This window comes from Triplophysa rosa, linkage group LG16, assembly GCF_024868665.1.
Source record: "Triplophysa rosa linkage group LG16, Trosa_1v2, whole genome shotgun sequence".
In the NCBI taxonomy this organism is placed as follows: Eukaryota; Metazoa; Chordata; class Actinopteri; order Cypriniformes; family Nemacheilidae; genus Triplophysa; species Triplophysa rosa.
In genome coordinates this window covers 1,596,860-1,622,771 of record NC_079905.1, presented here as the reverse complement: position 1 = coordinate 1,622,771, position 25,912 = coordinate 1,596,860, and the positions used below count along the sequence as shown (strand labels likewise).

General features: G+C 40.1%; 1 protein-coding gene across 5 annotated transcripts; it reads left to right on the top strand.

Annotated features, from left to right (window-relative positions):
- The first annotated feature begins 976 nt into the window (after window positions 1–976).
- LOC130567259 (histone deacetylase 9-B) lies at window positions 977–24,466 on the top strand. Of its 5 annotated transcripts, none has more exons than XM_057355236.1 (13): window positions 977–1,107; window positions 2,098–2,211; window positions 2,328–2,404; window positions 8,324–8,535; window positions 9,959–10,124; window positions 10,973–11,093; window positions 11,196–11,317; window positions 16,620–16,751; window positions 16,844–16,947; window positions 19,207–19,329; window positions 20,749–20,890; window positions 21,658–21,863; window positions 22,308–24,466. In XM_057355236.1, the coding sequence occupies exons 3-13, from the start codon at window positions 2,383–2,385 to the stop codon at window positions 22,578–22,580; spliced, it is 1,623 nt and encodes a 540-aa protein (XP_057211219.1). In that variant the 5' UTR covers window positions 977–1,107; window positions 2,098–2,211; window positions 2,328–2,382; the 3' UTR covers window positions 22,581–24,466. The 5 variants fall into 5 exon arrangements, 4 of the variants coding, with proteins under 4 accessions (XP_057211219.1, XP_057211221.1, XP_057211220.1 ...); XM_057355237.1 differs by lacking the exon at window positions 977–1,107 and adding an exon at window positions 1,673–1,783; XM_057355238.1 differs by lacking the exon at window positions 8,324–8,535.
- The last annotated feature ends 1,446 nt before the right edge of the window (window positions 24,467–25,912 follow it).

Genomic DNA, 25,912 nt, shown 5'->3' with positions numbered 1-25,912 from the left:
TAACTGACACTTAAACATTTAATACATTTGTCCTGGAAAGACATCCCTCATATATACTTAATAGCTTAATATTTGCTGTGAGCACTGAAACCCGCTTTGAGCTGTTGCTCAGCTATTTCATGGGTGACGGTGTAGAGTGGGCATACTAGTTAAAACGTGTGCTTGGCGTTACCTGTAGCGCACCTCGTGATTGGTCAGTGTATGTTGACGCACCTTTTTAACCCAAGGTTATTGTGCGTATTTATTAATTTTGGAAAACATGGACCGTGTTTAGTATCAACGATCTTTGAATTTGAACGTGTGCCAGTTTTGTGGTAAAGAAAATGTCACCATCAGCAAGTTTGTGCAGAAACGGTGCGTCATCGGAACGCATCGTTTTGCTGAGACAGCACTGAGACAGTAGCTGTGTCTGAATTAGCCCCCTATCTCCTATATAGTGCACTATATCGTGTGTCCGCCATTTTGTAGTGTTGTCCGAATTCGGAGTAAACAACTCATTCCCTACGTTTTACCCACAATGCATTCTGATTTTGAGTGTACGTCCGATGTAAGAATAAACAGATTAAATGAATGTTATGTATTGCAGTGTTTTATTTTAAATATATTAAGTAATTTTATTAAACGTAATAAATTTAATAGTAAATAAACGTGGCAAACATTTGTTTTGTTCTCTTGATTAAAAACGAATACAATAAACGTGACAATGCAAAAAAGCCACACAGGTGTAATATAAGCGTAATGACGAATGTCCGCGACAGTACTGTCAGACGCAGGATATATTACGTCAGTGTCCGAAATTGTTCACTCATTTTCATTCACTTCTTCCCCATATAGTGGACTATTTAGCATTCGCTATATAGGGAATAGTGAATGAGTGAACAAGTGAGCGAATTCAGACGCAGCTAGTGTTGTTCGACCTAACATGTGACACTAGTGCATGATCAAAATGCATCTGTCACGTTATTTGTGTTCTCGCACTACATACAACGCAACATTCTTCGCAACAAGAATATAATTCTTCACATATTACGGTATTGTCATGGCTCACACTAGGGCAGGGGTGAGGAAGACCCTCCACACCCGAGAGAACCATGTTACCCGAATCAGGTATCAGTTACATTGGCTTATTCTAAATGATAAATTCCTCACATTTTTATTCAGTCTGTGCTTGCAATGATGTAGTATCAAGATGTCATTGTTATCCGAGATGTTATTTCTATGTCAGTCCCACAGAGAAAAAAATACAATATTCCGTCTGGCACCTGACGTAGAGCTCCTTCTGACATAAATGATCCTTAGTAAACTTTGAACCTTATTTTGGTTTATGACCAGGACAAGTCAATGAAGTCATAATGATATAGACATAAGGATGAATCAGCAAAATGACCAAAATGGTATAACATTATTATGATTATTATGTTTATACAGTAGCCATTTGTTAATAGCTTCTTATACTTGAGGACTTTTTAAAACCAACAACTAAAAAAAATACATAGCCTAATATACGTGCAAATAAAATTTTATGTCAAAGTGTCTGTGCGTGTCTGTATTGTTGGTCTCTGGAGAATAGATATATAAGACAGTGTTTATCTGATGTGAGAAATCCACACATATATTATATACACTCTAGTGTGGTGTGTCTATTGTGGTGACGCGCTATTTTTAGACCGCGCGTGCGTCGAGGCAAGAGCTGAAGATGCGCGCTGGGTTTATATTTATGAATGAGTATATCGCATTTCAAATACATATAAAATAGAGATAAACAACAGACAGCATTTCTCAGGTGAGTTCCGAACATAGATTTTGTGTAATTATGGATTTTTCTCAGCCTCAGTCAGTGTCCTATTATAATAATATTGCAATAATTGTTTGGATTTCGCCATTTTTCTTTGAAATGGTGGTTTGTATGTGTTATCTAAAGTGTAATTCGGAGCCCTAAGCGGTAAAGAATATATTCAGCGTGTTTTGAGGGAAACATCACTGTGCTATATATAGAACCTACAGCGTCTACACTTGCGCGCTCGCGCACAGGCGCATGCACGCACAACCTCTGCTAGTACACTGAGCACACTTCACAGAGCCTGTTCTGTTCCGCAGATGCATCTCTGCTTGATTTGAATGCATTGCATTGTTACATAAGGATGAGGCAGTGCAATGATGCATACAGGTGGATCGCACATTAAGAGAAGAAATCTTAGGTTCCTTAAAGAGGTAAGATTGATCTGACATTTTGTATTTATCTCTGCATACTTAAAATATTCAAAGCATGAAAGCTATTTACCTGTTGGGCTGTAGATACATTAAGATGTCTCTATATCTGGTTAAAGACTCATGCAGGTGCATTTAAAGGCGCAGTAGATTCAGATCGTTGGTGTTTTGAGGATGAATTCACCGCAGGATGCAGGTAACTCTCCATCACTGATCATAATGTTTTCTTTGACCTCTCACACAAACACATGCCCTGTGTATTTTTTATATGTGTTTCTGGTTGGTGGGGACACGTGGATGTCCATCTGACAGGTGGCTATTCTCTCTGAAATGATAACATCTCATCGTGAAAGATAGATTTTGCTTTTATATTGTATGTAATAGAAATAGTAAAATGTTTTAATTATATTACAACAATTACAAACAGTACCATGGTTTTAGCATGCGTGCAAAACTGTAATCTAAGTAGCTCAAATTTACATAATTTCCCCATATACTCCCTCTTAGAGTTTGTGTTTCGTGCTGTGTGGTTGTAGGGAGATTTACAGTCTTGTTTGTTCAAGTGACTCAGATGGTGAGGTGTTGTCTGAGTGATGTCAGCACTGAAAATCTTCCCACTCAACATTGACGGTGGAGATCAGTAACATTTATGGCGCACTTATACATGCTTGTAGTTTGACTCACAAATAAATACACCCAAACCAGCACACATACACAAAACACACAAATACTGTACAAACACACGTCTGAAATGTGTCAGACAGTGTAAGAGTTTGAATGCTTTTGCGTATTTTAACCTCAAGGTGGAGCTGTTGCAAAGCAAGCCCGGACTCTAGATGTTTGTGTAATGTGTGTTCGTCTGTTTACAGATCTGGTTGTAGAGTGCAGCGTGACCTCACCCGAAGAACATCAAACATCTTAAAATAAACATATTTATAAGTGGCTGTCTAATGTAAAAAGATTATGACATCAATGTAACATGTCAAATGTTTATTGTTACATAACGCATATTGTTTCACGTGCTTTTTTAAAGAATAGACAGCAGGATTCTAGGCCTATACGAACAGCCACAAAAAAGAAAGAGTTTATGTCCTGTATATAGATAGCACAGGCTTTGTTTTGCCGTCGTGGTTATTTTGATCTGCCCTCTTTTACCTTGAGAGTGTCTCAGACCTGTGCAGAGGTGACCCATTTTTATCATACATGCCTTTGTTTTGTCTGGAGAGGAAGACGGGGTAAGCTATAGGTTTGTGCGCGTGTGCGTGGTCTGTCAGCATCTACAGCACTTAACAAGATGATTTAAGATTGTTTAGGAATGTATATGAAATTCACAACTGCGAAGTTTCAGTGTAAGCGTGAGGGCCTATAGTTGAAACCACTGACTTTGAATACGAGCGAAGTTCAGTAAACACAGCATGGGAAAATACGGGCGTCATGGCATTTGTGTCCACTGAGGAACTTCATCTCTGTCATGCATTGGGAATGTGTCACTCCTGGGAATTGTGCTGTTTCTGGATTTCAAAAAGATTTCCTCTGATTCCTCATTCGTCCTGCAGGCCTTTGGGTTCATAAAGCGGTGTTCTGTGTTTTGTTTTCAAACTGGCCGATCGTCAGGTGTTTTCCCCATAGGGTGATTTGGCCGTGTTGTCCTCATAAAATTAAAATAGTTTTGGGCTTTTTAATTAAATCTGTTTCGCTTGGAGGTCTTCTATATTTACATCTATGCATTTGGCGGACGCTTTTATCCAAAGGGACTTTCAGTGCATTCAAGGTATCGTTTTTTATCAATGACCATTGCACATGCAGCTATAGCAATGTTTTACACCTTCTTAATTCACTTTTAGAAGAGATCATTTAACACTGGTGCGTGAGGTTATCACCTAAATCTTTAATGCGCTGTTGACACCCAAGATGAACCTTGCATTGCTCAGAAGTTGCAGGAGATTTGATAGAGTTCTCAGAAGTTCTCAGAAAAACATTCATGTAATAAAATATTCCTCCCGCAGTCATTGTCCTTTAGATTAGAGTTTAGGGTCACTTAACGGAAATGTTTCTAAAAGAACCTTAAAGGCATACGCTTAAATGTCCTCAGTTATTTTTATTGACCATATATGATTCCCATATTTACATTTTTGAGTTATTCTAAAATAATATAATACATTATGATTATACACAAAGAAAACCTCTAAACTCTTCTAAAGCAACAGATCTTTTCATCTGACTGTAGTCAAATCATTTCGGTTTGAGCCGTGATCTGCAGATCTGGAATCAAAGACTGGTTGTGTTTGTGTAATGTCATGTGTTTAATGTCACCGGCATGCGTCTCTTTGAACTGATTCTGTGTGCTGTTAATGGATGTGCTGAGAGAGACAGGTGAAGAGATGAATGCAGGAGTGCTGTCGAGTGAAAACAGATGAGAAGATCAAACAGACAGTGATGGACGGAGAAAGTGTGTGAGAGAGATAAAAGTGATGAAAGAGAGAGAGAGAGAGAGAGGAGTAAAGACCATGGAACTGTCAAGAGCATAACATCTAAAGAAAGTACTGTGGTTTGCATTGGTTTTTTGCACATTTTTAAGGGAAATAAGCACCCACACATGTGAAAAATAATGATGTACTGTTTCAATTGTAAAGTCAATTTTCAAGGATACATCACAGCAATATGTGTTTAATGGAATTTATTTATTTTTAAAAGAGAGAAATTATTTATTACAATGACAATTATTTTTTTGCACGAGACTGTAATTTAATCTCCTAAAATCTAAGGTGGACTTCATTTACTTTATGAAACAAAATGTCTTTTTTATTCCGTCCGATGCATTTCTGTGAGATTCCCTCGGGGAGAGAGAGCGAGCGAGAGAAATGAAAGAGACAGTGAGCACTCAGGGGAAAGATGAAGGCAGACAGCTGTGTTTTGGTGTTGCTATTTTCAGCCTCTGGCCGCTGCGCTGCTCCCCTGGTCTGGCCCGGCCTATTTCTGTCCTGGGCTGGTCCTGCTGCTATTCCTGGCACCTGAGAGAGCGAGAGAGAGAGAGCGCGCGGTTATGAAGAGAAACAGAGAGAGAACGTGTAAGACAGAGCGAGACAGAGATGGAAAGCCAGTGAGAGAGCTGATGTTGTCACCTGTAATGCTTCCTGAGCTTTCTTGTTTATTCGTCTGACGAGACTCGAGGGACAGCTGAAGAAAAGCCCGAGGAAAACAAGAGGAGGTCTGGAAAAAGCGTTGTGGCGTGGAGAAGCGTCTCTGTTGTGAGGTCAAGTACAAGTTATGCTGCAGACCATTTACGAGGTGGACTCGAGCATCACTGCTGAGTGGAGGAGGAGAATTTCAGACGCACACGGCGCTGCCAGTGAATCAGGTACCACACGTGAGGAGACCTCTCTCTGTCATGGAGTTCTGGGTTAGGTTTATCATTTGTAGTAGGTATTTCTGCAAAACTTAAACTAAAAGATAATTACCGTATTAAAGAGCTATAAAATGAGAAATGAGTGTGGATAGCACAGATCATCTCATTTTAATAAGACGATTGACTTTATATGACCATTTATGGATTACAGATTTTGGTGAACAGTTTGAGATTTAGGTGACATACAGAAGTGAAGGAAATGTGTTTTTTCGTCAAAAACACTCTCAATTTGATCTGAAGTTTTATTGCTGGCTGTGAAACATAACTGAGATTTTGAAGAGTGATTATTCTTTTCTGCAGGCTTGTGGAGTGTTTGGAGGATATTTTCTGTTGGGTTGTATTTGTGATCAAGTGTGTGTGCGTTTGTGTGTGTGCGTAGAGGATTCAACAGCCAGGTCAAACTTATTGAGACGTAGATGTTGTAATGTTTTGTTACATCTCATTCATTTAAAACAAGTGACTCCAATGAAATGAATTGTTGCGTCTTTCCTCTGTTTTGTCTGAACATCAGACGGATGTCCAGCCACGAAGAGCTGATCTAAAATCAGTGTTCGCTTATAACATTCTCGTGTCGTTTTAGAAATGTTGAAGAGGTCGGAGCCGATAGACTTGTAGTTAGTGCTCTGACATATAGCGCTGTTGCTGTCGCTTCCTGTCATCTCACCGTTACTGTACAAATAAAGGCAAAAATGCCCAAAAGAAATCATTTTAAAAAAAATGTTGAAAAGCAGTCGACCGATTTACAGTTACAGATCTGTCAGACGTTCTGCTATCTAGCATGGTACTACTGCATACTTGAAGTATGTACTTAGCAGGGGATGGAATAAGGAAAATACATTCTAGTCTACATAGTGTGTAGTGTTGTGTACTGCAGTATGGGATATGGGATCACATCATAAAACATTGATATTGTCACGTGTTGTTTGTTTGTTGCAGTAGAAATGAAGACAAACTCGTTCTCGTTTGCGTTGCAGATGCACACTTTTAAGAGTGCGTGGGAAAGTTCACTTGAAATGCAGCCACACTGGGTTATGGTCATTAAACGGAAGCCGAAGAATAGCCACAGAAATAAAAACCTTCTGTATACATAAGCACACATGCATTTAGACATCAAAATGTCTTTTTAGTTTAATTAAATTTATAATGGATTTCAAAATCTGTGTATCTGAATAGCATCATTCTTGATTTGACGTTTCTCAGAGAAAGCTTCGGCTCAGGTGCTCTGGTGAGTGGCGTGAGTGGCAGTTATTTACCCCTCGTGTGCCTCTGCGCTCCGTCACCGCCCGTGGCTTTGGCCTCTTGACTTCAGACTATTCTTAGACTCTTAATGCCTTAAAACCAAAATACGGTGGCTAAGATTAGCCCCGGTCATCATTCCGTCTGAGTTAACTCCTCACATAACTGCGTGCCGGAAGACTTTATGATGCACACTAGTTTTTGATTGCGTGTTTTGTAAGTTCGTGAGTCCGTCAGAACGCATGCGGTGGTATTTTTGTGGAAGGTTGACACCTCTGGCCCGTGTAGTGGTTCTGTTTTGGGGGTCTGTGTATTCTGGGCCCGACGGAGTCGTGGTGGCGAGAGATGATTTCACAACGGCCCAGCTTTTATTTCAGCACCTGCGAACGACGTGATGCTGATGTTCTGAGTCAGATGCGACTCTGGTCTGTCTCATAGTTACCCCAGAAAAACTGAGATAACATCAGAGGAAGGTTCTCATGCTAGAGATCGTTCACGAGATTTAAAGGAGTTCTCAGTTTCACACTTTTGTTTATGATGTTTGACTAAAGTTCCTGAGGAAGAATTGGAGGAGAAATGTTTGACCCCATCGTGTTTTCATTTCATTTCTTTAAGAAGCTCATGTGTGAGATCATAATTTCATCATTTATTCACTCTCAAACCTGAATGACTTTCTTTCTTCTGCAGAACACAAAAGAAGATATTTTGAAGAATGCTGATAACCAAACAACATTGAAACCCATTGACTTCCATTGTATGAACACGAAACCACTGAGACATTTCTCAAAATATCGTATTTTGTGTTCCACTGAAGAAAGGCTCACACACAGATTCAAAACCACATGAGAGAGAATAAATGACAGAGTTTTTATTTTCGGCTAAACTATCGCTTTAAGCGTCCAGATTTGCTCTCAGTTTAATCTGATTGCTGTTTTGAGAAACATCATTCGTGAACTCATGTGTGTGTGTTTGTGTGTAGAAGCTTTGTGTACTCACAACTGTGTTTATTAGTGAGGGTTTGTTTTTGGCTAACAGATTAAGGCCATGTTTATAAATGGGTTTTAAGCGCACCGATTTGTTTTAGGGGCATGAGGCCAGACCATTATCTGAACACACGCACACAGACAGAGCAAATGCCTTTCATTTCCTCTCTGTTTTGTTCATGTGTAAAAATACTTCAACTGCAGCTCTAATGCGCCGGTCACATGCTGTCTCGCTTTAGATGCTGTTTAAATAAGATTTCCTTCTTAAACGCCGGCCTCTTGACATACCTCTGTGTTTACGCTCAAAGCAGTTGAAATAGCCCCCCATAAAAAGACCCTCGCTGCAGAATGAGCCCTTGGGTTTAATAAAAGACCTAAAGCAGGATTTGAATGTGATGTTTTCATCACATTCACACAAACACGTGAACTCATTGTGAAATGCAATTTTATCATCAATAACCGTGATGCCATCTCTCTCTCCGTGTGTCAGGTTCAGAGGTGTTGCCCGTGGTGGACAGGTCTGGGGTCAGTATGTTAGACTGGGACCGTGATTCGGATGAATGGGAGAAGCAGTTACAGCGCGAGCTGCTGCTGATCCAGAGACAGCAACAGATCCAGAAACAGCTCCTCGTCTCTGAGTTCCAGAAACAGCACCAGATTCTGTTGAGACAGCACCAGGCGCAGCTCGAGGAACACGTCAAGGTGTGTGACGTGTCAGAATCTGTTGTCTCCTGGTGAAAGAATGATTTAGACAAATAAACTGTTCCTGAACGTACAAGCCTGCTGTGAGTTGATTCATTAGTGTTAATGAAGACTTGTTGTTTGTTATTGTTGTGTAAGATATTTCTGGATGAGATAAAGTAAATCTTTGTTTTGAAGGACAGGTCAGTGTGGATTAAGGTCTCTTGGCTGACCCTGAGGAAAGGATTTAACTAGATCTGCTCTGTCAACCATTAGTGTTAAAGTGCTTAATCTCATTACATCTGTGTGTGTGTGTGTGTGTGTGTGTGTGTGTGTGTTCATGTTTGTATATCCCGGTGGGGACCTAAACCTGAATACACACCAACACATGGGGACTCGTGTCACCGTGGGGACCAAAATTGAGGTCCCCAGGGGCAAAAAAGCTAATAAATTGTACAGAACAATATTTTTTACAAATCTAAAAATGCAAAAAGTGTTCTATGATCTTTAGGTTTAGGGATAGGGTTAGGGATAGGGGATAGAATATACAGTTTGTACAGTATAAAAACATTACGCCTATGGACTGTCCCCACGGGGATAGTCAACCAAAGCCTGTGTGTGTGTGTGTGTGTGTGCGTGTGTGCGTGTGTGTGTGTAAGGGTAAACACTAATAGTAAATAATAAATATAATAAAGTAAAGTAAATAATTTGTATGTGTAAAATGCTGATCCATACAGTGTTTTGCATTGCTGTGAACAAAGTTTAAATAAGTGTATATTCCCATCACAACCACAGCAGTTTTATTTCATGGTTTCAGTTCTGCAATGTGTACAGCAGTTCATTATACAAAACGTGTTTATATACAGCCACGGAAAAAATGAAGAGCCCATTTCAAAATTACTTCTCTGAATTTACTATTTATAGGTGTGTGTTTAGGTAAAATGATCATTTTCCACATTCTGTGAACTACTAACAACATTTCACCCAAATTTCTAATAAAAGTATTGTTTCTATTTGCATTCATTTGCAGAAAAATGAAAACTGGGGAAACAGGTGAAAATAACAGAAAAGATGCTGTGTATTTTTTCAGAGCTCAAATACCGCAAAGAAAACAAGCTCAGATTCACGTTTAAGCAACACAACAGCCATATTTCTACATGTATTTAGGAAAAGTTCAAAATCATTTTTTTATGTGATAACCTCATTTTTTATGACAGTTTTATGCTGTCAGTCTTTCACATTGCTGTTGGATGACTTTGTCACTCCTGAGGATTGATTTTGTTGAAATTCAACATAACTGGACTGAAATGGCCCCAATATAAATGATGCTAAAAAATGTGGAATGCTCCCTTAATTTTTCCCGCCGCTGTATATTGGCACTGGAGTTTTATGGAGTTACGTGTGTGACGTTGTATTTAAGTCTCTCTCTCCGTCTCTCTCTCAGCTCCAGCAGGCTCTGTTAACCCTTCGGCAGCAGCAGGAGGTGTTCGCCGAGGAGCATCGGCTCGTTGCTGAGGAGGAGAGAGAGGAGGCGCGAGATGAGGAGAAGGAGGTTCACAGGAGAGAAACGCAGAAACAGCATCACAGGAGGAAGGAGAGATCTAAAGAGAGTCAGTCAATAAACACTGAACACAGCCCATCACATCTCTGTAGTTGCAATCACGACTTAATCCTGTAAAGTGCCCGATTCACCACAAGATGGCGCTGTGTCTGCACACGAGTGAGAATTTATAATCGCGGTGCATTGAAGTCATTGTAGGAAAAATCTTGTGCCATTATATTTGCTAAACAATATTTTATATATTTTTAAGCATGCTCAAGAATAGATTTTGCAGACAGCAAACGATATTTAGGATTTAAATACATTTTTATATTTTATATTATATTAGGCATTTTTATTATTTGGTTATATATTTTGTATTGTATCACTCTTAAAAATAGAGGTGCTTCAGGATGCCATGGAAGAACCTTTTATTTGTCTAAATGGTTCCATAAATAACCTTTAACAGCCGAAGAACCTTTTTGTTTCACAATAGGTTCTCTGCAGCGAAAAAAGGTTCTTCAAATTAGAAAAAGGTAAGAAAGAGATGGTTCTTTAAAGAATGAATGACTGAATGGTTCTTTGTGGAACCAAAAATGGTTCTTCCATGGCATCGCTGTGAAGAACCTTTTAAAGAACCTTTATTTTTAAGAGTCTGATAGTGTTCTCACGGATTAACACTAAGTATAATGAACTAAAATGAATTGTAAGTCAAGTTTCACATTTATATGTGAACAAGACGTCAGTGACAATCTGTGTATCAAAATGCTTAATGTGAAGCACAGAGATTCTACATCAATACAATATAGAGTAAAGTTAAACAATCATTTAAGAGTTTAAGAATTTTCGTGAAATATCAACATCATTGTTTTTTAAATGTGTTGTTTACAGATAAACATGACCGTGTTTGTGCTGCAGGTTCAACGGCGAGCACTGAAGTACGACAGAAACTGCACAACTTTCTGATGAGTAAATCAGCCAAAGATCCGTCAGTGTCCAGCGCTGGTTTCCCCCTCAGTGGCTCGAAACTCTGGTACAGGTGCGTCACAGACACAACCACACACTACAGACTCATCACGAGCGATCTGAATTCTCATCGGTCAGAAGTGAGGGGTCATTTTATTATGTTTCTGTTCTCCAGCTCTGCCCACCCGGGTCCTGCAGAACAGAGATCCCCACCGCAAGGAGAAACCCCTCCCACCTTCAAATACCCCCTGACCTCCAGCCTGGACTACAGAGAGGACTTCCCTCTCAGGAAGACTGGTAGGTCAAAGTTCAGAGGTCACGGTGAAGAATTCTGTTCCGTGATCCTCATAAAATCAGTTTAATCTGAGACATGCATGCGCAGAGCCTTAAAGGTATAGTTCACCAAAAATAAACATTGTGTCATAAAACTTCAAACTTGTAAATGACATCAAAAGAAGATATTTTGAGAAATGTCCCCGTGGGTTTGTGTTCATGCAATGGACGTCAATGGGGTTCAGTGTTGTTTGGTTACCAACGTTCTTCAAAAAAACTTATTTTGTGTTGTGCAGTAGAAAGAAAGTCATGCAGTTTTAGAAAGACACGAGAATGAGTACATAAGGAAAGAATTGTCTTCAGGTTTAAATGTATGCCGTGTATTTTTTGCACAATGTGACCGGACCTCCGTCCCTGGAGATATGAATCCATGTGTTTTCTTGCGGTGTCACAGGGGCCCGGCGGAGGTGACACTGCCTAAATGTTTGCAGATTCATCTAGCCCATATTTAATCACTGGGGTCAACGGTCAACCGTGCATGTCACCGAGGCCCCGTGGCCCGTGGGCAGATCTAAATGGGGCTGACGGGTGACCCTGTTTAGCTTTAGGGTCAGCCCGGTGAGAATGACCACGCTTGTGCCCGCGCCGTGCCCCGGGGCGCCTCTGTCCAGAGGTTTGCAAACAATTATCCAGCCGAGGGCTTGTAGAGACTGAACCCGGGCCAGGCAGAGGGGTCCGCTTCTCTGCCCCCTAATCACATCTGAGAGGTTAACTCCTCCTGGGCATGAGGAAGTAGGTGACATCGGATTGTACGCTTGCCGGATCGCCCCGGAAGAGCGGCGGAGACTAGGGTGCTCATTGTGAGCATTTGACCTTTCACCCCTCACTTTTAGGCACCCGGTGATAGATAAGACAAAACGAGATTATTTAAGTTTCAAAAATAAAAAACAGTTATTTGAGTGTGACATCATTGAGATTAAATGGAGAGCAAATGGAAACTTTTGCTTGAGTCTCATCTGCATCTCAGATATTTCTCCTGAAAGTCAGAAATCTTACAAATGTGTCCGTCATTAGAGTTTCAGAAGAGATGTAAAAAATGTCTCAAACTGAGCTCAGATTTGACAAGTCTGCCATCAAAAGTCAATATCAATCAAATTGACCCAAATCAAGATTATTTTACCTTCGTTTTGCACCTCCATAGTCACCGATTACACTCTCATTCGACACTAAATTGATACGTAAATGAACCACAAACCAGAACTCATGAAAGAGCAACCGTGTTAAAAACGTGCTTTCTTTTTCCAGGAACTCATGATCTTTGATATCTTCCGAACGTCTCGTCGTGAGCTAGATTTCACCATGAGTTTGTAGAGGAAGCTGATACTGTAGTCCGCACAGAGCGATAACACTGAAACTCTTTTGAAAAGGGAAGGTAAAAATAGACCTGGTCTTCATCCAAGCACTGTTTTCACGGAATTTCCAACACGGCTAAACATCAGGAAGGGTCCAGAATACCGCAAATCTCTGGGGGGGTTTCTGAAGCGCAGGGGTCTGCACAATCGCAGATCAGCGTGGAGCTCTGGGGCGTCGTTTCGTGCGCTCTCAATAACTCAGGTAACAGCTTTAAAAAAGAGGCCCGTCCGGCGCATGCGGGGGGATACAAAAACAACGGGAACGAAACGGGGAGGGAAAAAAGCGACAAGAAAAACAGGCCGCTTTTTTTGTCAGTGGAATAATTTGTCTACGCTGACAAGACAGTCTGCAGGGCCGCTTCCTGAAGCTCCGGTTTCTGCCCGTACATCAGAACCAGCAGTGGGCCAATTACAACACAGAACGAGCAGAAATACAACTCCATTCTATTGTGCTCCACACTCAACGTGCTGAAGAGTGCTTTTGTGCCAATGTAAAAGTATTAAAAGTATGAAACTGTCCTGTCTGGATTTGAAATGAGTTTTGGAGGAGCCGTCCCCCACTTCCCGTCTGTCCCGCTTGATTCTGCCAGGCGGGGGGTGCGGGGGGGAGGATCATGAAGGTAGTGCTTGTTCTTTGCCCTGGTCAGGACCCTTCACGGCCAAATGATTGACAGGTGGGGGGGGAGCGGTCATGATGTGCAGGCGACAGGTCTGTTTGTGTTAGGAAAGAGAACAGTGGGAGAGACTCAAAGGCAAGTGTCACTATTACAAGTGTGCTATTAGTATATTTTCAGTCTACTTTACGTACTTAGATACTTAAAAAGGACACTTTTGTATATTAAAAAGTGGACCAGTTTAGTCCCAAGTATAGTACATACTGCTAAAGTATACTCTACATATACTTAAACTTAAAATATACTGTAGGCCTACTTGCTTTGCTTAAATATGCACTTGAAGTCTACTTATTTTTAGGGCTGTCAAACGATTGAACGCATCCAGAATAAACGTTTGTGTTTACATAATATACATGTGTGTACTGTGTATATTAATCTTGTGTTGATAAAAGCATACATTTACATGCATATATTAAAACATATATATGAGAATTTCTTTTATAAACATTTATTTATAATTTAAGTAAATATAAATTAATACATTTAAATATTTCCTAAATATGTATACTGTATATATGTGTGTGTGTGTTTATAAATACAAAATGAATAAGCACAGTATACAGACATATTATTTAAAAACAAACTTTTATTCTGGATGCGATTGATCGCGATTAATCGTTTGACAGCCCTACTTATTTTTTGTAGTGGTGTGACCTCAAATTGTAAAGGTGTGATCCTAAATGTTAAAAAAAGAGCTGTAATATAGTATGCAGAATATTATGTGTGTACCCTAGTAACCCCATTTAGCATCTGCATAGCAACGCCTTAGCAACCATTTGGACCATGTGCGTTCCTCACTGTAAAGCAGCGGTGCTGGATGAACATATGGAGCTGGTCAGCCGTGCAGGTGCTGATGGGGTCTCTGTGACCCCCCCTCAGCAGTCACCTTCTCATGCCATGTTTGTTTAAGGAAGTTTGAGTCGGGCAGCGTTGGAAATGCCCTGTAATGACGCGGCCCAACGTAAACACATGCGTATTTTCCCTGCGAATTATAAACGTGTAAATCCTTCCAGATAATTGCTGGGCAAATATTTGTGCGGTATTTTTCTAATCGCGCTTATTCATCATGTGTCACAGAGGATGAATTACAATATTAGCTCATTACTGTAATCTGACTGTATATCACGGCATCCGTTTCATTACAGTCGTTTTTTTGTGTGTGAATTTAAGGTTAATTTAAGGGCTCTGGGTTTACTTCTTAAACAGGAAATCAATGAAATTGCTGAAGAATATGATAATATGATAATGATATGATAATAATTCGCATTTTATAAACATTTTGATTCCGCAGCATTGTGAGGCGTTGTGAGTGTGTTTTACGTTCTCAAAATGTGCAATTATTCATAAATCAGTGTTTCTGTCTGTTGGTTAACGCGACTTAGAAACATTTCTAAGGTGGAGCAAATGACACGTTGTTGAAATAATTTCAGAACAAAACATTGTGTTTTCTTTAGATTCTAATGTTCTGATGAATCGTGCACAGTAGGAACAGAAACATATTAGAATCAGTCAGTCTTTGGCTGTGTGTTTATATTTTCCTCATCTGCCTTCATCTCTGTCCAGATACACACAGTCAGACCACGACATGTGTGTGTGTGTGTGTGTGTTATAGTCATGTTGTGTGTTGCGGTAGGTGGCGTCTGTGCGGCGTCTGGATTTCCACAGTAGATCTGGTGAAATCCAGGGATTTTTGGAACTTCAGGAGTCATAGTGGGAAAGAAAAGAGGATTTCCCCATTCTCAGGCCAAATCTCTCGCTCACTGTCAGTATCTCAGTGTCTGTGTGTTAGTACCATAAACCAGTACCATTGAGGTTTGTGGTTGGCAGGTACTGGTTTCTCAGGCAGTTAAGTTGTTACTGTGTTTTAATGTCATCCAGATGAAGGATGGAATTGATCATGCAGTTCTTACCTCATTACAGCTGGTAGATATCCCAGAATTCCTCAGTAGACCTGAATACAGACCACACATTAACTTCTGTGAGCTACTTCATAATGTGTGTGTGTGTGTATGCGTGTGTACTGTACGTGTGAATATTATCTGTGTGTGTGTGTGTGCGTGTGTGTGTGGGAAGGGTAAACCCTACGGTACGGGGACAAAATGTCCCCACAAAGATGGCAATATCCAAAACCCTTGTCCTTGTGGGGACATGTTTTGGTCCCCATGAGGAAACAAGCTTATAAATCATACAGAATGAACTTTTGTGAAAATGTAAAAGAGCAGACAGTTGTGTGTGATTGTTAGGGTTAGGGGGAGGGAATATGATATACAGTTTGTACAGTATAAAAACCATTGTGTCTATGGAATGTCCCCATAAAACATGGAAACCCAACATGTGTGTGCGTGTGCATGCATGTGTGTACATGCGTGTGTACAGAATCAGTCGTGTGTCTATGTTGACAGTATAGTAGTATTTCAATTTTTTTATTAACTTTTAATTTGTATTTGGTCATAGGATCATAAAAACTGGCTTTTACACAATAAAATGTGATTGGCTGGTGAGGAATTGAAGGGAATTTCGAATGGTTTTATGATGGGGTTGGAATCAGCAGGGCTCTGGCAATATCAGAATCAGAATAAGCTTTATTCGCCAAGTGTGCACACACACAAACATATTTTGTTCTGGTTACATGAGCTATTAAACACCCAGTATACACATATCACGAGAAATAGAAAAGAATATAAAATAAATATGAGGCTAAAAATGAATGCAACTCTGGCCAGGAAAAAATGGACATTCTGGACATTGCAGAAGCTTATCGAAACGACACGTGCCATAATCAAAGCTCAAGGAGGTCCAACAAAATATTTGAGTGTGTGGCTTTTTTTGGACGGGTAGTGTATATTGCACTTAACTAGGAGGTTATGATGGATGTGCTAGCTGTTTAGGAATGAGATGGCCTGCGAGAAGAAGCTGTTCTTGTATCTAGATGTTCTAGTGCGCAGTGTTCTGGATCGTCTGCCCGATGGCAGGAGTTCAAACAGGTTGTGTCCAGGGTGGGACGGGTCTTTGATGATGTGACCCTGGAGTTGTACAAGTCCTGGAGATTGGGCAGGGGCACACCAATAAGCCTCTCAGCTGTTACAATATAACCAAACCATACAATATCATCTAATTCTGACATCTTGTTATAACTTATGTTTAGTTTATAGTTATACACATGCACATTTTGATCCTCTATGCTTTTGGCATTTTTTTTATCAGTTTGTCACGATAAATGTGATTTCTGTCATCGTTCAGCATCCGAGCCCAATCTGAAGGTGAGGTCCAGACTCAAGCAGAAGGTTTCTGAGAGGAGAAGCGCTCCCATGCGCCGGAGAGACGGCAGCGTGCTTGTCACACCGCTGAAGAAACGAGGTCTAGAACTGACGGGTAACAACAACCTGAGACACGAAACACTGAGCTAATGTGATTCTTCATGTTATATTAGCGCAGAACTCACTTTCTGTTGTCTTTAACTTTAGATTCCTCAGCCAATGACAGCTCTGCAGGTTCTGGACCCAGCTCACCTATTGGCTCGTGCAACAATGAGAACGGAGCCTTGTATCGATCCACGGCTCAAATCCAGGTACCAACCATTTCAATAGCTCACCTTCTTTAAGATGAGCATCAGTTGACTCTTGATTTACCTGAAAATTACTTTCTCAGAATTGTATTTTTCCACTTAATTTTTAACTATTTTTAACATTTTAACACTTTATTAAAAATCACAGGACTGTAAAACACATGTTTCTGTGTTCATTCAAACACCAGGAAGTAAACTTGACAAATAATTTTATCTCACTTTTACGCCTTGCAAATGTTTTAAAAGTAACTCAAAGACATCCTTGTGACGTTTTCCACACATTTTTCGAATTGATTTTTCTTTTGATATGAGATTTGCACTGTAGTATACTTTAGTATTTTTAACTGTATTTTAACAAATGTATATGTATACTACAGTATTACTTATAATGATTTGTTAAACTGTTTTAAATACTATACTGTATTTTAATATTTACTAGGGATGCACCAATAGGATTTCTTTGGGCCGATTTTAACAAACAACTTTTTGCCGATTCCGATACCAATGTTGGTCAATTGCATACAGTACTATACAATACTATTCAATTAATTTTACTGAAGATGAATTGGATCCATTTAACATTTTAAGAGAGGCACAAGTGTAAATGTGCCTAAATGTAAATCTAAGTTAAGATAAAAATACAATAAGACAACATGACAATCTTCAAAGGTGATTTTTGCTATCCAATATTTCTTTTATTAAAAACATTCATTCAAATTTGACTAATTTGAAAATGCTATTAATAAATGTAAATAAAGTCTGTGCTGTTGCTATTTACAGTAATTATTTTGCTCAGAGAAAAAAAGTGTATATTCAGACATCCAACTCATTGCCTCCATGCAGTTAATTAATAAACTAGGGCCCTATGAAATCCATTGTGTTTTTTTCCTAAATTCCGTTTTATATTTTCCGAAATTCAATTTTTTCCGTTTTTATTTGTATATTTTTTTGTGGTGTACAACTATGTTAATATGAACCAGTATCTTACTTTTTTTTTCTTTTGCTGTTTTAAGTCTACTTGCATTTAATTACTAGTTTTGTACGTTTTTTTTTTTGTAGCAGTTTTGTCATGTGGTAAGTAGACCTTTATTTTGACGACGAACTTTAATTTTGACGGCTTGCCGCAAATTTTGACACCAGCTTCTCTCAAATGAAACAGTACAGTAAAATGTGCCAGAGGTGTATAATACTGTTCAAATTGTTCTTCATTAATAATAAAAAAGGTCGTGTGAGGCACACCCTATTAAAACAATATACACAAAAAAAACGCGCCTGAGGTAAACTAAAAAGTCCACAACATTACACAAAACCACACCACTCATTCACACGTAGAACATGCAGATTGCAAATTTAAACAGCAGCCGAATAATTATTAGCGCTATTCATAAAACAAATTTAATTTTATAAGCTGTTCAGTGCTACTTTCTGGCGTGTTTGCTACTTTCCATCTGTGTTTTGCGCATCACAGAAATCATAGGGCCCTAATAAACCACCAGTATCGGCCTTTTTCATGCTATTACCGATATGCCGATGGTGTTAAATTAATCCAATATCTGTGCATCCCTAATATTTTCTATGGTAAGGTTCAAAAAGTGTTCTACTGCCGTATTTTTTTCCACATGGGTTTGCGTGCGTCGGCTGCATTCTCGGGTACTGCACTCCTCCCTGAAAACCGGAAACCAAATAAAATCGCTGGTTAGATTTCAGTGTGACGTCATTACTCTTATCAGACGGCGAGGTGAAGGGAACGATCCATTGCGCGCTGAGAGAACACAGAAACGCCCCCGGGGGGCTCAGTCTGCCGAACGAACACTCGTCTTGAAACATTTCTAACATCACAAAACATGTTACATGTGATTCTGAATGTTAGTTTGATCATGTTTATAAGTTCTGTGGGGTTTGAAGGTGTGATGCGTTACTGTGTTACTAACTGTGGCGGCTCTTTTCCGCTGTGGTTTCTGGCCGCGCTGGCGTTTGGGGGCCGAGGTTTAGTTCCCCTGTGAAGTTCTGCCCAAGCATTTCCTCACAGCGGGCCAACGGAGCCGAGCGGCAGAACTCGCTCTCCTCCTGCAGACAGACTGTTACAGATGAGTGTGTGTGTGTGAGAGAGAGAGAGAGAGAGAGAGAGAGAGAGAGAGAGAGTTTTATTGCTACCCCAAGTGTTGATTGTTACAAGACCAAGAGCTGAAATCACACACACACCTGAATTTGTGTCTTATGTAAGAGGTGATGTAATGGTTTTTCTCTCTCTCTCTCCTCCAGCGATGTCTGTCTCAGGGGGCCGTCCTGCAAACGGATGGATCCGTGTCCCTGCTGAATTTATACACGTCTCCCTCTCTACCAAACCTCACGCTGGGTCTTCATCCGGCCCACGCGCACATCTGTGTAAGCGCATAACACACACAAACACAATGACATCACACAGATTGTCCGAACAAATACTACAGCTGAAAACGTTCCTGCCAAAACATCATTCACACATGAGATCTCAATTGTTGCTCTGAGACGGAAATGAAAGTTGTGCGCTTCTCATATTCTTCCCCTGAGAACGACTCCGATATTCTCACATCTCTAGAGTTTCAGTGGAGATCAATGTCTCTGTGCTCAGATTCATCAGACACTAACGTCTCCAACATGAACTCGATCATTTCTCATACAATTCTCCCAAGTCCATTTGATCCGAGTTATTCAATCCACGAAAGCTGCTTCAAAGTTGTGAAGAATTTTGCGTGTTTCAGACGAAACGTCTGAGACGAAGTTGATTCCGTCCCAGACCTTCTTCCGAGCTATAAAGGAGAAATCTTCGAGCGATAAAAATGTGTTGAACACAACAGCGGCGCAGACGGACGGCTCGTCTGCTGAGCAACAGATATGAATAGATCCTACAGAAAAAGCCGGACGCCTGTACAGTAATTTTAGGAGACACAGAGACGCGTCTATTTGTGGAGAAAGCACAAAATACTTGATGAGGAATTTGCCGAGCGCATTTGGAGCCGAGATGAGAAAGAGGAGTCGGTTGTTTCGGAACAGATCTTAAATTTGGCTTGAACTAATTTGTTGTGTTGGAGTCCGTCTGGATGAATGTACAGCCCCGGGGGCTCGTGACCTCTGACCTGTGGGATCTTTAGCCCTTAGGTAAATAAGAAGCCTGGGTTTAGGGTTTCAGCGGGCCAGTTTAGCCCCTCGTTCATCACGGCCTGTTAAAAAAGTTCAAGTAATGGTGTTTGGAAACCGTGTAACACGCCAACAACGGCTCACTTTTACCGTCAGGACGAGAATACTTTCAACACGTTCGCACTGAAGCAGTTAAATGACACGCCGGGGACTTCTAAAAGCAGCGCCGTCATTTGGTGCGACTTCTGGACGTGAATGCTGAAGGGACGGGTTTTAAAAAGGTTGAGGTTATTCATGTTTCAGATGCGGCAGGCGCCATTATGTGAGCGAGTCGGTTTGAAAACTTGGTGTCGGCGATGATGTAAAAATAGGAGAACGTGTCCGTGTTTTCCAGAGGATGGAATATTAACAGTCCAGTTTGATAAGACGTAACTTACGATTATTATCGCATCCAGAGGAAAATGTCGCTCAGATGTTGCTCTTTCGAAGCTCAAGAGATCGGATGGGTATTTAGGTATCAACATAGTCTCAGGAGAATTCAAAAGAGAAACAAATGAGACTGTAACTGCACCACATGAAGAGTGTGGAGGTGCAAAATGAATGCATTGTGAATGTAAAATAATCAGATTGTGGGTGAAGTTGATGAGAAATGTTTGAGTTCATGTTGAGATCTTCTCTCTCCTCCGTCAGACGGGTACGGCGCTGAAGGATCGGACCGTGGAAGGACTCGCGTTACCTGCCCCGCTGGAGTCTAAAGCGAGCAACGGCCAGCAGGCGCTTCTACAACACCTGCTGCTGAAAGAGCAGAGACAGCAGAGGATGATGTCACCTGGTGAGCAACTGATGAGACGAAAGCGAGATCAGACCGTTTACGCACTTTTGACAGATTACATGTGCCAATAATAAAAAAGCCAAACGGAGTTGAGTTGAAATGGTTTTTGTGTGTTTTGCGTGTCGGTCAAACGTTTTTGGAGACCTACTCACCACTTATGTGTTCATTTTTTTCTACATTAAAGAATAATAATAAACTCATCAAAATTAGGAAGAAAAAAAATTACGTTTGATCATCTTCACCTTTTGACTAGAATTTGCAGAAATGTTTTCTTGTCATTTTCTCAAGCAGCTTCTCTGAGATGCTTTTTAAACGATATTAAAGGACTTCCCATCTATTCTGTGCTCTTGTGGGCTGCTCTTTCTTCATTATTCAGTCAAAGTCATCCATTTCAAAAACATTTTTTATTCAATAAAATGTGGAAAAAACATGTATGTTTGCACTACACTAATGTCAAACATTTAAGCATACGCCTTCAGGTTAAAAAGAATGAGAAACATTTCACTCAAGTGTCCAAATAACGTTTGACCGGTAGTGTATGGTTGAAATGCGTTTGAGAAGTTTGACATGCTCTCTGTGTAATGCACGTAAAACCATTTCTTCGTGCTTTTAAATATAAATTTGTTAAAATGGACTAGGCACAAAAGGGTTAAAAGGATGACTAGTTGATGACAGTTTTCCTGAATACATACATTTTTGCCTATTGATTAAAAAAGCCCATGGATGTTTCATGATTCAGCTGCACATGTTTAATGTCTCTCTCTCAGTCACAGGCAGTGTTCCTGCTCTCTCTCCGTCTCCTCTGGTGATGAAAGATCGCTCTCGCTCCAGGTTACCGCGTCACCGGCCGCTGAACAGAACGCAGTCGGCACCGCTCCCTCAGAGCACACTGGCCCAGCTGGTACTCCAACAACAGCATCACAACTTTGTGGAAAAGCAGAAGCAACTCCACCAGCAGGTCCATATCAGTCAGGTAACATCATCTTTCCAAAACTTCAGACAGATGCTGCCGGTCAAAAGTTTTGGACACTTGAGTGAAATGTTTCCATTGTTAACATTTGATCTGAAGGTGTATGCTTAAATGTCTGAAATTAGACAAAAATACAATTTTGCACACATACATTTCATGAGAAAACTAACATTTTATTTAAAGATGAAGGTGATCAAACACAGCATAATTCCCAGTTCCCTTTGTTTTATTTCATAATTTCGATGAGTTTATTATTATTCTAATAAAATATGAACACATAAGCGAGTAGGTGTCCAAAAACTTTTGACCGGTTGTGTGTGTACAGGTGTCGCCTCCATTGTGAGTACCAAATGTCCCCATAAGGGTAGAAAAAATGTTCTTTAGACTGTTAAACGTTTTTTTTTAACAATGAAGATAAGAAGGGCAAAACAATCTCCTTTTCTGTAGGTTCTGTCTCAGTCTATAGAGCAGCTGAGGAACGCCAGCACTCATCTGGAGGAGGAAGATGAGGAGGGCTCTTCATCAGAGGTGACGTTTCCTCCTGCTGGAGTGATCCGGAGCAACACTTTACACAACACGGGAGTGATGAGACTGAAACAAGAGCCGCAGGAGACAGAGAGAGAGAGCGGCCAGCAGCGAGAGAGAGAGACAGGTGAAGAACAGGAGAGACGGAGCGATGCTGAACGCCGGCTGCAAAATATGACGGAAACTGATGTTTGAGAGACAAAGAGAGAGGAAGTTATGAAACATGTCGAAAATCAGGTCACATTTCACCTCAATTGAGTACTAGGATTAGGATGATTAACAGGTTTGTTATTATTACAATATTTTCATCGCAATTCAGCACATTTCCCTCAATATTCCTTGATTCACAGAAATCTCGTTTTCATTGTAATGTGAAGAAATAAAAGAAATATTATAGTTAAAAAGTATTTCTGCACCATGTTAGTGTTTGGTGTACTAATGAATACTTTTGTGTACAACATTTCTGTATGCAATTATTAAAATGTCAATAAATTCATTCAATAGGGCCTAAATCAGTACAACAAATAGCACCACATTGTTCTTAAATCCGTTTTTTTTTTGTCATTTCTCTAGTTTTGATGTGAAATGTGACCCTGGCAGTTACACAAAGAGAAAAAGAGGGAATATAAAAAGTTGAAAACGTGTCGCTAAAAGGTTTCTGCAGGTATGTGGGGTTTAAACGCACCTGTGCTGAACTCTTCGTCATCATCCTCACTGAAACTTCATCTTCAATCGCTCAGACCCTGTTAGTGTGACACTGTACGTGACCTCTGACCTCTGCCGGCCTCTGATCTTCCTTCTCTGCTTGTTGTTGTTGTGTGTGAAGCTAAATAAAGAGCAGCGATGACCGCTGAGCTTCATTTACCCCCCACATTATAACCAAACAGTAGCAGGATCTAGGTGTGAAGGGTCGTCTGTCTGCACCACACCGCTCTCAGAATCACTGTGCTGTTAGACTGACGTCTGTGGGATTTTGAATGTTTGATACGAGAGATATTTCTGTCAATCATGTCAACGTCAATGTGACGTGAGGCGAAAATTGTCCAAACATCGTCCTGACTGATAGTATTTGCATCCGAGTTTCTAACCAGAATACAATATTTAAGCTATGCAGAGCAACATTTTGGACCAATGAGATTTTACCATAAAGCAAGAAATTGACAAAATGTCATTTATTTCTTGTCACAGTCTGGTTAGGATAAAAAAGAGATTTATCATCTGATCACATCGGGACTTTGGATGTGCATTTGTGAAATTTGCTTTCGTTTGAAGCACAGGAAATATTCACAGAGATGTATAAATCGATTGCTTCGCCCCTGCTATTTTTCCATGTTGATTTACATGAAGAGTCTGTTCTTGGACAGTTTTTTTGTGTCTTATTTTCTTGTCTCACATGAAAATAATACTGAAGTATTCTTTAGTGTTTACTATAGTAAATTGTAGTGTACTGTAATATATTATAGTATACTGTATACAGTACTTACTACACTTTGTTAATGTATACTTCAGTATTCTGCAGTAAATACGGTGAATTGATGCTGTAGTATACTTTAAGATTTCCTACACTAAGGTTTAGAAACATTATAGTATCTAGGATTTTTTTTACCAAAGTTTACTAGAGTAAATACTGAAGTATACTACAGTGTTTAGGTTATTTGGTTTTGACGTTTCTTTAACCAAATTGAAATAAAGGGAGTAAAGAGGCCACGACCACACAGCCTTGTGTCCTTTAACAAAATAAAAAATCGAAAGGAAAGAATGCAAAAGATGTATCAAATTTTGTGAATGTAAATCTCATTTTGTGATCACACACTGTGTTAAACTCATTTCACACGGTCACGGCCGGATGAGGAATTGTTCGGTTAACAAATCACACCAAATAAATCAATGATTGACATTTTCACCATCACGTGGTCGTGTACGTACAGCAGCCCTGTTTTCACTTCAGCGGTATGTAAATAGAGTTTAATTATTCGCTGTTGCTGTAGAGATTGAAACAATAATTGCATGAAATGTCCTGGGTCAAAGGTCATGTTTATGTTTATGTTGACATTATAGTTTTCAAATAAAAGTGGTTTCTCCTCCGGCTTATTGCATTATTGTGAGTTTGAAGGTGATTTTTGTGGGGCTGAAAGGTAATTTTGTGTAAACAGAACACAGCCATGGCTCTGGAGTGTGTTGGCAGGTTTGACCTCGGCCTCTTTATTTCTCTCACATTTTTCCCACACTGCCGTCCGTGTCAGGGAGCTGTCGCGGAGCGCTGTGTGTTAACCTCATGTGCTTTAGCAAATCCCAGGGATCAGGTTAACCCTTTGAAGTGTGCTTGAGAGCATCTCTGATCTTCTGACCGCTATCAGGGGAGTGTTGGACTCTGATGTATGACCAACAGATCTGAGACCACAGAGATGACCGTATAGATGCTTTTATGGATTCACGTTTTAAAAGGAATGTTGTGTGTTTGGTGAAAGTTAAGATCTGTTGACAGCATTGAGAATGTTATGCACAGAAAATAATTCAAAAGGAATTGGATTATACTATAGAAACAAGGCCTAAACGTTACACATGTTTGCTTTTGACAAAAGTGTTTATTGACAAATTTAGAGTCCTGTTTTTTACAGGCCACAGAACTAATATTCTAAAAAATGAATAGTTTAATCATTTTTTCATCCTCATGCCATTCAGAACCTGATATTTTGAAGAATGTTGATAATCAAACAACACTGAACCCCATTGACTTCCGTCGTATGAACACAAAACCACCAAGACATTTCTCAAAATATCTTCTTTTATGTTCCACTAAAGAAAAGCCCACATACAGATTTACAACCACACAAGGGTGTATAACTGACAGAACTGTTTTGTTTGTACTATCTCTTTAACAAATCACAATCCGCTCGTCTGTCATCTCTTCAGTTCAGTCTACTGAGAAAGATCTTGAGATCTTGTACATCCGACGTTAAGTGAATATTTATTTCATAAGCAGCTACGCCAGCAGGACCGCGTGTCTCTGGAGATCGGCCGCCCTGCCTGCAGCTGTAAAGCGATTCCTTCCTTTGGTTTGCTTTTCTCTGGACCCGCTGGTCTGAAACAGGATGCTTATTTTCTGGAAAATGGTGTGGTCGGACCTGAGTTTGACATCAGCTCTATTTTCAGAAAAGGGTAATTAGGTTCTCCACAAATAAGGGCAAACATCATTTGTAAATAGATTAGGAAGCATTTAGATTATCCCCCTCGTTAAAAAAAGCTTGCGCCTACCTGGAGAAGCCCGTCATTCATCTGAAGTCTCTCCGGGTTTCCCACCTGCACCTCAAACACACAGCTGTGAACACAAACCTCCTGCCGCAGTTTAAACGCTACTTACACGTATTCTTTACTGATGTAAGTCATGATGCTGAAAATCTGTGTGCTGGGCGACAGGTTTTAAACATCACATGTTTAAAATATGTTAAAGTGGAGCTAACATACTATGTCATGCATTCTGACTTCTTTACATTGTTGAACGTGCAGGCTTCTCATGCTTAACATGG